The sequence below is a fragment of the Haliotis rufescens genome, unplaced genomic scaffold, assembly GCF_023055435.1.
Source record: "Haliotis rufescens isolate VD_foot unplaced genomic scaffold, xgHalRufe1.0.p SCAF_2, whole genome shotgun sequence".
Lineage (NCBI taxonomy): Eukaryota > Metazoa > Mollusca > Gastropoda > Lepetellida > Haliotidae > Haliotis > Haliotis rufescens.
The window spans coordinates 9,806,815-9,819,978 of record NW_025963890.1 but is presented as its reverse complement, the minus strand read 5'-3'; the positions used below and the strand labels follow the sequence as shown (position 1 = coordinate 9,819,978).

General features: G+C 45.3%; 1 protein-coding gene across 3 annotated transcripts in view; it reads left to right on the top strand.

Annotated features, from left to right (window-relative positions):
• The window catches only part of LOC124136165 (pumilio homolog 3-like), a 31,713-nt gene that overhangs the window by 14,276 nt on the left and 4,273 nt on the right, over nucleotides 1–13,164 (top strand). For all 3 annotated transcript variants that reach the window (XR_007222148.1, XM_046502007.2, XM_046502008.2), the window contains exons 8-16: nucleotides 2,394–2,463; nucleotides 2,915–3,019; nucleotides 4,472–4,575; nucleotides 5,635–5,710; nucleotides 6,111–6,209; nucleotides 6,936–7,070; nucleotides 9,669–9,811; nucleotides 10,189–10,334; nucleotides 11,143–11,307. Coding sequence is in view for 2 of the 3 variants with exons in the window: in XM_046502007.2 (XP_046357963.1) it covers nucleotides 2,394–2,463; nucleotides 2,915–3,019; nucleotides 4,472–4,575; nucleotides 5,635–5,710; nucleotides 6,111–6,209; nucleotides 6,936–7,070; nucleotides 9,669–9,811; nucleotides 10,189–10,334; nucleotides 11,143–11,307 (1,043 nt within the window). In the remaining variant the exon portion in view is untranslated. The remainder of the gene's footprint in view (nucleotides 1–2,393; nucleotides 2,464–2,914; nucleotides 3,020–4,471; nucleotides 4,576–5,634; nucleotides 5,711–6,110; nucleotides 6,210–6,935; nucleotides 7,071–9,668; nucleotides 9,812–10,188; nucleotides 10,335–11,142; nucleotides 11,308–13,164) is intronic.

The window sequence follows — 13,164 nt, the reverse complement described above, 5'->3', positions numbered from 1 at the left end:
ACAATCAACTCCCGTTGTTTGTATCACCAGTCCCGGACCCGAGGGCCATCGATCACGATGCTCTCGCGTTAGACTGGACGGGCTTGGACGCTTATGCTTACCCGCCGACAGCGTTGATACCACACATTCTAAGCCGGCTCCGAGGAGTTCGCTGTCGAATGTTACTGATCGCGCCCATGTGGCCGAACTGATCGTGGTACCCCGACTTGCTGACCCAGGTCACGCAGTCGCCACTTCCACTGCCTGTGAGACCGGATCTCTTGATCCACCCTCACACCCGTCAGCTTCATCCAAACGCAGGGCAGTTCAATCTGCACGCGTGGATGTTGTCACCGAGCGTCTGAGGAGTAAAGTTTTTTCTCGCCGGGCGTCTCGGGCATACGTTAGTATGCATCGTGATTCTACCCAGAAGGTGTATAATACACGTTGGGTTATTTTCACGAAGTGGTGTTGTAAACATCACATTCATTCGCCAGATAAGGTATCTGTGCAGGATATTGCTCGTTTCATGTCTCACTTGCGAGAGACCCGGAAACTCTCCGGGGGTTCCATTGCCAACTATGTCTCGTCCGTTGCTACGGTACGGGGCGTTGCTATGGGTACCAGTCTCTCCAAAGAGCCGGTGATACGGGGTATTATCAAGGGTTTCAAACAGCACGATCTTAAGAAGGGCCGCCTTCGGGCACCGGCCTGGGATCTTTCCCTAGTGTTGCAATCACTTACGGAAGCTCCGTATGAACCCTTGCATAGTGCTTCGTTCCGGCATGTGACTTGGAAAACAGCATTTCTCCTCTCCTTTGCCACGGCGGCACGTGTATCCGAAATTCATGCACTCGATGTCGCCAAGGTACGATTCGATAGGGGTGACGAAGGAGCGGTCCGCCTGGGCCTGCTCATGGGCTTCGTCGCCAAGAATCAGAGAGTCGGGCATACGGAGAGAGAATTCACTGTAAGATCACTCAAAGAAATCTTACATCCTGCTGATACTGAGGACAGAGCGCTGTGTCCGGTTAGGGCCCTTAAGTATTATCTTAAGGCTTCGAATGAACGTAGACAAGGGCGTGACCGTCTGTTCATATCGTGTAACCCTAATCGCAATAACTCGCAACTCGATTGCGTTGTGGCTTCGTTCTGTCATCAATCTGGCGTACCGGTTTCGGGGGTTACCGGTAGCGGGGTCAAACCCGCACGAGATCAGGGCGCTAGCGGCAACATTTGCCCTACACTCGAATATCTCTGTTCGCAGAATATTACGAGGTTGTTACTGGCGTTCTGACTCGGTTTTTGCCAATCATTACCTCAAACAGGTCGCTGATGCCGTCGTGGAGAGTGTGCACCGTCTTGGCCCGCGGATCGCGGCGCAAGCGGGCACCTAAGGGGTGTGCCCAGCGCAATTCCGAACTCCTCAGGCGTCTGACCTTGCACGGTGGTCAATCTGGGTCGTCTCCAATGTTCCCACTGCCGTGGGTACAGGAGTTGGGGTCCCGCAAACCAGCGCACTCACACCACAGGTGAGGGCGGCTTTTTGTGTGCTTTGTCCTTATTTGTATTTTGACAATTATGTCTTTAATTGTCTGTCGTGTATCCCAACCTTGTGATGCATGCTTACAAATACTGGAATTAGGTCACGCGCCTAATGCATACTTTAAGTAGGCTTGCTCTGGGATATACGGTCTGAAGGAAATTAATTTCCCTCTTTTCGACTGTTTAACCTGATCTAAGATTAAGCTCACGCGGATACAGTGTTCTCATCCGCTGCGGCGATGAAATACCTATCCAGTGGGGCCGTTTGGAGTCACCAATCGTTTTGGCAATGATGATTGAGCCTTACGGTATGCGCTTGACAGTGCTTTGGTATTCCTATAGGGTAACGCCTAGCTAGGTGCATGCGCATCGAGTGCTTCCGCCTTGGTGTTTACTTCCGCTGGTCGGAAGGAACGCTAGCAGTCAGGATTCGGGTTGTAGGTGCTCCCCACCGCCTACTGTGGTAGTCAGCCTCGGTATAACAGTGGTAACGTATTACTTAATGTAATTTGTAGAATTTTCCTATTCGGAATATTCTATAAGTAATACGTTACCACTGGGCTGCTGCCCGCCCGTCCGTCCCCCGAGCACTTGCTCTCGCAGGAGACAAGAGTGAAGGGTGTCACATGGCAGCTAGGTGACTACGCACGTGCTGCATGAGGTAATTGAGATCTCTGTGGTAGATTTCGCTATAGCAGCAGTTGTGGGAGACAACAGCCTCGGTATAACAGTGGTAACGTATTACTTATAGAATATTCCGAATAGGAAAATTCTACAAAATTCTACTTTTAGTTGAGTTTATTATTTCTTTTTGGAGAGATGTATACAATGTAAATTCCTTGCAATAATGTAAATTGTTTCCTCTTCAGCTCTAAACAGCAGCGCAACTTTATGTTCAAGACGTTCCATGGCAATGTTCGGAAGTTGATAAGACACAGAGTAAGTTTCCGTCTCTTTGCCATCGGTCTCCAGCTTTCTCTAATCATGATCCTTGCTTGTAAGTTTCTTGAAAAAGGTACAACATTTTGTCTGTCCTGGTGAACACTGTAATATAACAAAGACACACATCACAGGAATGTCAAGTTAGCTACAAACTGACAACTTTTTCCACTGTATATTCAAAAAAATCATTGTGATCATGTGAACACAAATAATTGGGTAATGAAAAGAAATTCAACAAATATCATGCTAGAATCACATAAAACAAATCTTTTGAATAGATGCTAATGAATGAGGTTGTTAGGATCTGTACCTGAAAATAGAAGCGCTTAACCTATAATATCCCTCCCAAAGTTTCACATCTTACAGTGTATTGATAATTGTACTGTATCACAATACAAGCCATTTTCATCTTGTACATGTTGTATCAATGTATTTTTACTTTGTGCAGGAAGCAGTGGAAATCTTGGAATTTGCCTACAACGACTACGCTAACGCTCCCCAGCGCTTGTCTATGATGGAGGAGTTCTATGGACCAAGCTTTACTTTGTTCAAGGTGTGAGGAGAAGAGCAGCCTGTGTCAAAAATATTTGAATCGCCCATACTGTCACTTGATCTCATTTTTAGTAGATATGAGTGTTATTGTATGAAAATTTTATGGCAAAAGTCTTTTTGTTTGACTCTGGCTTCGCACTTGTGGCTAAAGTCACAGACTTCTATAGTAGCACAATTCTCACTTCAATAAAACACTATTTTGATTACCGATATGCACATAGATTCTTGACCCAGAACCAATAGCTTTGATCTGTATAATGTCTATTTATGATCTGTGTATATGATATATCTGTATAGTCATGATATTCTGTTCACAAAAGTGGGGGCACGGGTGGCCTAGTTGTCTAAGGTGCCGCAATTCGCTGTGCAGAAACCTAAGATTGTGGGTTTGAATCCTGGTTTACCCGATTGTTTCTAGGTTTATGAGCACCAAACCCTGCTCATATGTTTCACCGAAGTGGTCAATGTCTTAAACCTGCATTACTTCATGCTTTCCTTCCTCGTTAAGCTGACATGCCGTGATATAACTGAAATACTGTTCAAAACGGTGTTGAACCCAACTCTCTCACTTTTTACAAAGGTGTTGTGTGAATAGTATCTTGTTGAAGTATTTGATTGGTGGTTGACAAGTGATGGTCAGGAGAGCGATGTTTGTGTTTGGCTACTTGGTATGACCACATGCTGACTGACTGAGTATGAACCCAACTCACTCACTCACTTTTTACAAAGGTGTTGTGTGAATAGTATCCTGTTGAAGTATTTGATTGGTGGTTGACAAGTGATGGTCAGGAGAGCGATGTTTGTGTTTGGCTACTTGGTATGACCACATGCTGACTGACTGAGTATGAACCCAACTCACTCACTCACTTTTTACAAAGGTGTTGTGTGAATAGTATCCTGTTGAATTATTGATTGGTGGTTGACAAGTGATGGTCAGGAGAGCGATGTTTGTGTTTGGCTACTGGGTATGACCACATGCTGACTGACTGAGTATGAACCCAACTCACTCACTCACTTTTTACAAAGGTGTTGTGTGAATAGTATCCTGTTGAAGTATTGATTGGTGGTTGACAAGTGATGGTCAGGAGAGCGATGTTTGTGTTTGGCTACTTGGTATGACCACATGCTGACTGACTGAGTATGAACCCAACTCACTCACTCACTTTTTACAAAGGTGTTGTGTGAATAGTATCCTGTTGAAGTATTTGATTGGTGGTTGACAAGTGATGGTCAGGAGAGCGATGTTTGTGTTTGGCTACTTGGTATGACCACATGCTGACTGACTGAGTATGAACCCAACTCACTCACTCACTTTTTACAAAGGTGTTGTGTGAATAGTATCCTGTTGAAGTATTTGATTGGTGGTTGACAAGTGATGGTCAGGAGAGCGATGTTTGTGTTTGGCTACTGGGTATGACCACATGCTGACTGACTGAGTCTGTTCCCCCGACAGAATCACGACACCAAGTCCCTGGAACAGATCATGCTGGAGCAGCCGGACAAGAAGGACATGATCCTCAGCAACATGAAGGAGGCTCTCCTGCCCCTCATTGACAAGTATGTGTAGCTTACCCATTCTCACTAGAATCAGGAATAACAAGAATTTACAAACGCCTCCGTGGTCTTTTGGTAGACCCCCGGAGAGCGGAAGGTCCGGGGTTCGATCCCCGGCTGCGTCATACCAAAAGACGTTAAAAGATGGTACTTGTTGTTACCCTGTCTGGCGCTCGGCATTAAGGGGCTAAAACAAGGACTGATCGGCTCGGAGTCAGTATACTGTGTCTGAGTGGGGTATTCATGTTAAACTGCAGCATGGTATCTCAGTGATCTAGCACTATAAATCGGCATCAGTCCGGACTAGTACAAGCAGCCACACAAACACACACACGTACATGCACGTCGCTATATAAGTGCAATAATCTTGGACGCGACGTTAAACCCAATTTCACCTCACTTCAAGAATTTACAGAAATATGTTGGAAGAGTTTTGATCTTCATTACTATATCTCTCCATCTTCCCCAACCCCATCCCCACCACCCAATACTTTGTTTATGCATTGCCCATCAGCTTAACTGGTGCCTTTTGCTATTTTGAAATTTTTCTAGATTTTGTTTTCTTGTTTAATGGAAACACTTTGACTTAGTTTCAAACAACTCAAGGCTTCATTGCCAACCATAACTCTCAAAATAATGAATTTTTTCTCATGAAACTAGACATGTGCAATGACCACATGCTCAACTATTGCTTTTCATATGTTTCAATTTGTTTTGTTTTATTTCTTGTGTTTCCATGGAAACAATTGGAAATTTTTCTACTGAGCATAACATTACAGATTGTACGTTATGGGTACATCTACTTGCACAATACAATCCATTATCCAAACTGCTGTTGAAAGTTCCAATAGTCTTGTCTGCCTTAAAGAGTCAGTATGGCATCAACTGTAATGCTGCTTAATACATTGATCAGAATCTGTACTAATCTTTTTTTGCTATTGTTTTTTGGATTTGCAAACACATTTATGGTTACAAGTTGAACTGATGTATATGAGGGGAGACATTTTTTTATGAGTAAAACCACATTCCAGTTAAAGATTTGATATTGTTGTCTTTCAACAGGGATATATTGGCTCACTCCATGGTGCACAAGATCTTCCATGATTTCTTCCACTATGCCACTGACAAGATGAGATCGGTAAGTTCAATGTAAAGGTTATCCTCCTGACTCAATCTTGTCCACTAGCCTATATCAAAGTCTAGTTTCAACCCTTGCCATTTTAAGCCTACTTTTCTGTGCTAAAATACGTGTGGACAACAGCACATAATGAAAGTCCAATCAGGGAACATTTTACAACTAACATTTGTGTTCCGAAAACATGGTCGCTGCTATGGCCACAGCCATCGCTTGTCGAATGTGCACTGAAATTATTCCCAAAACTCACTCAGTCACTCACTCAGGTCTTACACATTGTCTACAGATCATCAGGACTGTGGTCAGAAATAATCATTGGTAGATGTATAAAGTCTGAACTGTCAATTCAACAGTTAAAGCTAATTTATACACACTGAGTGATGATGTTCCCATTTTTCCCCAGGAAATGATTGAGTGTCTCCGTGAACAACTGATCACGATGATACACACACGGGATGGGTCAAGGGTCGCCATGTACTGCATCTGGTTTGGCACTGTCAAGGTCAGTATTGTTCCAACATGTTTTATTGAGTACAAATGAATCATTGAAAACAGGGTAATTCTTTTATAGTAATGTACAATTGCCTCACACTGCATAAGGGTAATCACTGTGATTGGCTGCAAGATTGATGATGCAAATGTTTGAACTCAATTCAAATTGTTGTTTTGATGTTAAGAGATGAGGTGAGGTGAAATTGGGTTTAACGTCGCGTCCAAGATTATTGCACTTATATAGCAACGCGCATGCACATGTGTGTGTGTGGCTGCTTGTATTAGTCCGGACTGATGCCGATTTATAGTGCCAGCTCACTGAGATACCATGCCGCAGTTTAACATGAATACCCCACTCAGACACAGTATACTGACTCCGAGCCGACCAGTCCTTATTGGTACCATCTTTTAACATCTTTTGGTATGACACGGCCGGGGATCGAACCCCGGACCTTCCGCTCTCCGGGAGGACGCTCTACCACTAGACCACGGAGGCGGACGATGTTAACAAGACCATATCAGGATTCAGGTTTCTTCCTGACACCCAATTACAACATACTATCTTTGAAAATGTGTTAAATTGTGTGACGAATGAGTCAAGGTTATTTTGTTCCCCCCCAAATTGGTCTATAGTTGATTGTGTTATTGACTAATGCATTACACAACATTCACACTCTCTCATTAACTAGGTTAGGAAATGTATGGCACATTACCCATGTATGTGTTCTCTGTTCAGGACCGGAAGGTGATTCTGAAGAGTCTCAAGACTCACATCTCACGTATCAGCCAGGACGAGTATGGTCACATGGTCTTGCTGGCGATCTTCGACGTCGTGGATGACACAAAGTTTGTCTCCAAAGTCATTCTAGAGGTCAGTACACACATTACATATTCTACCTGTAGTTATACATATATTTACACACACCATATACCCGAATCACAGTTTATTGCAAAACAATATTGTTGCCGATACACATTCCTATGTGTTTCTAGTACTTCCAACACATGGTGGGATGATTGACCCTTTCATTTGTGCAAATACAGCTCCACCCAGTGTCCCTGACCTCTTTACATTTGTGCAAATACAGCTCCACCCAGTGTCCCTGGCCTCTTTACATTTGTGTAAATACAGCTCCACCCAGTGTCCCTGGCCTCTTTACGTTTGTGTAAATACAGCTCCACCCAGTGTCCCTGACCTTTTTACATTTGTGCAAATACAGCTCCACCCAGTGTCCCTGACCTCTTTACATTTGTGTAAATACAGCTCCACCCAGTGTCCCTGACCTCTTTACATTTGTGTAAATACTGCTCCACCCAGTGTCCCTGACCTCTTTACATTTGTGTAAATACTGCTCCACCCAGTGTCCCTGGCCTCTTTACATTTTTGTAAATACAGCTTCGCCCAGTGTTCATGTCCTCTTTACATTTTTGAGGGGGCACGGGTGGCCCAGTCGTCTAAGGCGCCGTGATTCGCTGTGCAGAGTTGCGTCCCTTAGGCACGCCAGAAACCTATGATTGTGGGTTCGAATCCCGGTTCGCCCGATTATGTTTCTAGGTTTGTCAGCACCATACCCGTGCTCGTGGGTTTCACTGAAGTGGTAAACGTCTGAGACCTGCATCACTTCGGGCTTTCCTCCCACATTAAGCTGACACGCCGTGATATAACTGGAATACTGTTAAAAGCGGCGTTAAACCAAACTCACTCACACACTCACTCACTTTTCATTTGTGTAAATACAGCTCCACCCAGTGTCCCTTGCCTCTTTACATTTGTGTAAATACAGCTCCACCCAGTGTTCATGGCCTCTTTACATTTGTGCAAATACTGCTCCACCCAGTGTCCCTGGCCTCTTTACATTTGTGTAAATACAGCTCCACCCGGTGTCAATGGCCTCTTTACATTTTTGTAAATACAGCTCCACCCAGTGTCCATGTCCTCTTTACATTTGTGTAAATACAGCTCAACCCAGTGTCAATGGCCTCTTTACATTTGTGCAAATACAGCTCCACCCAGTGTCCATGTCCTCTTTACATTTGTGTAAATACTGCTTCACCCAGTGTCAATGGCCTCTTTACATTTGTGTAAATACTGCTCCACCCAGTGTCCCTGGCCTCTTTACATTTTTGTAAATACAGCTCCACCCAGTGTCAATGGCCTCTTTACATTTGTGTAAATACTGCTCCACCCAGTGTCCCTGGCCTCTTTACATTTTTGTAAATACAGCTCCACCCAGTGTCCATGTTCTCTTTACATTTGTGCAAATACAGCTCCACCCAGTGTCCCTGGCCTCTTTACATTTTTGTAAATACAGCTTCGCCCAGTGTTCATGTCCTCTTTACATTTTTGAGGGGGCACGGGTGGCCCAGTCGTCTAAGGCGCCGCGATTCGCTGTGCAGAGTTGCGTCCCTTGGGCACGCCAGAAACCTATGATTGTGGGTTCGAATCCCGGTTCGCCCGATTATGTTTCTAGGTTTGTCAGCACCATACCCGTGCTCGTGGGTTTCACTGAAGTGGTAAACGTCTGAGACCTGCATCACTTCGGGCTTTCCTCCCACATTAAGCTGACACGCCGTGATATAACTGGAATACTGTTAAAAGCGGCGTTAAACCAAACTCACTCACACACTCACTCACTTTTCATTTGTGTAAATACAGCTCCACCCAGTGTCCCTTGCCTCTTTACATTTGTGTAAATACAGCTCCACCCAGTGTTCATGGCCTCTTTACATTTGTGCAAATACTGCTCCACCCAGTGTCCCTGGCCTCTTTACATTTGTGTAAATACAGCTCCACCCGGTGTCAATGGCCTCTTTACATTTTTGTAAATACAGCTCCACCCAGTGTCCATGTCCTCTTTACATTTGTGTAAATACAGCTCCACCCAGTGTCAATGGCCTCTTTACATTTGTGTAAATACAGCTCCACCCGGTGTCAATGGCCTCTTTACATTTTTGTAAATACAGCTTCACCCAGTGTCCCTGGCCTCTTTACATTTGTGTAAATACAGCTCCACCCAGTGTCCATGTCCTCTTACATTTGTGTAAATACAGCTCCACCCAGTGTCCATGGCCTCTTTACATTTGTGTAAATACTGCTCTACCCAGTGTCCCTGGCCTCTTTACATTTGTGCAAATACAGCTCCACCCAGTGTCCATGGCCTCTTTACATTTGTGTAAATACTGCTCTACCCAGTGTCGCTGGCCTCTTTACATTTGTGCAAATACTGCTCTACCCAGTGTCGCTGGCCTCTTTACATTTGTGTATATACAGCTCCACCCAGTGTTCATGGCCTCTTTACATTTGTGTAAATACAGCTCCACCCAGTGTCCATGTCCTCTTTACATTTGTGCAAATACTGCTCTACCCAGTGTTGCTGGCCTCTTTACATTTTTGTAATTACTGCTCCACCCAGTCGCCTCCTTTCATAGGGTCCATGGCAGTATGTTACTGTACGTCTGTGTGTTGCAGGAGATGCTGAAGAGTTTGAGCCTGGTGGCAGGGAACCAGTACGGCCGTAAGGTGCTGCTGTACCTGCTGTCTCCGCGGGACCCCCTCCACTTCCACCCTGACATCGTGCACATCCTGCAGCGGGGGGACGCCAACACCACCAGGTCAGTCACCTCTCAACAGCCTCATGGAGCGGACAATACATTAGATAGAAATAAGAAATCCAACAGCAATTTTGTACATGTGACATGTTCCCAGGGTCGTAGATATGTGATGAAGCATTTCTCTCATCTTGATGATGACCTAGGTTAGATTTCCCACATGGGAATAATGTGTTACGCTTTTTTTGTGGTATCTTCTGCTCTGAAATTGCTGGAATAATACTGAAAGGGCAGAACCATACACACTTACATGAATGTAGAATTATTTGTAGTTATTAGAGCTGTGACATAGTAGTTTTGCATTCCATACCATCAGGAGATTTGATTGATCTTTTCTAGTAGTAAGTACATTAAGTATTGTAATATGCCTTGTATTCCAGTAAGAAAGATGGTCACACGCGTCATCGGGAGTTGCTGGGTTTTGTGTCCAAACCCCTGCTGCAGTACATCGTTGACAACGCCGCCAACCTTGCCATCAACAACGCCGCGCTGCTGCTGATACTGGGCATCATCACACATGCTAAAGGTAGGCCAGGGTCGTTGGCGCCGAACCACCTCACGCCTAGCATTAGCCCTGATTATGATTCAGGGATGTGAAATCTCTGCGGAAACGCGGAAAATCACATTTTTTTAAAACAATAGTCCTCGGGAAAAAATCATATTCCGCGTAAAAATATAATCAGATTTGGAAAAAAACAAAACCCAAAAAATGTTATTGAAAACGGGACAACCGGTGTGGATTGTCCTGTTTTCGATCAGAGCTTTCAGCATCATAGGTTCTCGGACATCATACGTTTGCTATCACGAACATTGCACCCTTGTGACAGTTGTCCTTGTGTCTGCGGGATGGGGGGTGAAGTTTATGCCAGTATTGCAACCAGACCTGGCGGGTTTCCAGGTGCGCTGAAGCTATGGCCGATTTTTTAAAAGTACTAATTTAACTTTGAAATTTTACTGCATCTGCCATCTTTGTTTATTTGACTTTTGCCATTGACTTGTTACATTTCTTGGTGTGAATGTTGTACAAACTGCACGAAATTGCTTAAAATGCAATCAAATGAGACTTTTCCTCTTTTTTTCCGGAAAACCTGCTCACATCCCTGATGATTCTAGGTTTGTCAGGACCATACCCAAGCTCCTGGGATTTTCCACTGTAGTAAACATCTGCAGCACTATGGACTTACCTCCCATTAAGCTGACATGCTGCGATATGACATTCCTGGGATGCTGTCTGAATTGCTATCAGATGATAAATAAACTTTTGACGTTAATATTTATCAGATACTTTCTGTTTTCATGTTTTGATGACTGATTCTAATGTCCTCTGTTGCCAGGAGACCCCTCGGATGCTATGACAGCCATTGCTAACATCGCTGCCCAGCCGTTCTCCGCGTCCAAGGGAGAGAACCAGCATATGGTGGAGCACCCTGCCGGCCACCTGACACTCAAGAGGCTGATCCTCAACGACAAGGAGCGGAGCACGGAGGATGAGTCAGCAGGTGGGTGGTGTGCATCGTGTGATGTTGCTGGTTACATGGTGGCCCATGACGTGGTGTTTTCCATCATGAGGTGCCTTCCCTCTCGTGTGACGTTGCTGGCTATATAGTGTCCCGTGATGTGTTGTTCTCCATCATGTGGTGCCTTCCCTCTCGTGTGATGTTGCTGGTTACATGGTGTCCCATGACGTGGTGTTGTCCATCATGAGGTGCCTTCCCTCTCGTGTGACGTTGCTGGCTATATGATGTCCTGTGATGCGTTGTACTCTGTCATGTGGTGCCTTCCCTTGTGTGATGTTGCTGGCTATATGATGTCCCGTGATGCATTGTACTCTGTCATGTGGTGCCTTCCCTTGTGTGATGTTGCTGGCTATATAGTGTCCCGTGATGCGTTGTACTCTGTCATGTGGTGCCTTCCCTTGTGTGATGTTGCTGGCTATATAGTGTCCCGTGATGCGTTGTACTCTGTCATGTGGTGCCTTCCCTTGTGTGATGTTGCTGGCTATATAGTGTCCCGTGATGCGTTGTACTCTGTCATGTGGTGCCTTCCCTTGTGTGATGTTGCTGGCTATATAGTGTCCCGTGATGCGTTGTACTCTGTCATGTGGTGCCTTCCCTTGTGTGATGTTGCTGGCTATATAGTGTCCCGTGATGCGGTGTTCTCTGTCATGTGGTGCCTTCCCTCGTGTGATGTTGCTGGCTATATGGTGTCCCGTGATGCGGTTTTCTCCATCATGTGGTGCCTTCCCTCGTGTGATGTTGCTGGCTATATAGTGTCCCGTGATGCGGTGTTCTCCATCATGTGGTGCCTTCCCTCGTGTGGCGTTGCTGGCTATATAGTGTCCCGTGATGCGGTTTTCTCCATCATGAGGTGCCTTCCCTCGTGTGGCGTTGATGGCTATATAGTGTCCCATGACGTGGTGTTCTCCATCATGAGGTGCCTTCCCTCTCGTGTGGCGTTGATGGCTATATAGTGTCCCATGACGTGGTGTTCTCCATCATGTGGTGCCTTCCCTCGTGTGGCGTTGCTGGCTATAAAGTGTCCCGTGATGCGGTTTTCTCCATCATGTGGTGCCTTCCCTCGTGTGATGTTGCTGGTTACATGGTGTCCCATGACGTGGTGTTCTCCATCATGAGGTGCCTTCCCTTGTGTGATGTTGCTGGCTATATAGTGTCCCGTGATGTGTTGTACTCTGTCATGTGGTGCCTTCCCTCTCGTGTGGCGTTGCTGGCTATATAGTGTCCCGTGATGCGGTGATCTCCATCATGTGGTGCCTTCCCTCTCGTGTGGCGTTGCTGGCTATATAGTGTCCCGTGATGCGTTGTACTCTGTCATGTAGTGCCTTCCCTCGTGTGATGTTGCTGGCTATATAGTGTCCCGTGATGCGTTGTACTCTGTCATGTGGTGTCTTCCCTCATGTGATGCTGGCTCTAGTGTCCCGTGATGCGGTGTTCTCCATCATGTGCCTCCCTTCGTGTGATGTTCGCTACATTGTGTGGTGTTCCTGTCAGTGCCCGTGCTCATGGGATTCACCGAAGTGGTAAACGTCGGAGACCTGCATCACTTCAGGCTTTCCTCCCACAGTAAGCTGACACGCGTGATATAACTGGAATACTGTTAAAAGCAGCGTTAAATCGAACTTATTCACCCCTGTCATGTGATGTTATCGAATACGTGCTCCCTAGTAATTTGTTCCCCATGGACTATTTATGCCATGTTTGGATTAGTGTTGTTAGTACCTGTTTTGTTTTATTCAATCAAACAAAGCATGTAGAATTTTTCAGAATGTGCTCTTTTTTTTGTTGATATTGACATAAGCTTATCTTTTTTTCTTCGTTAATAAGGAAGTTATAAACACT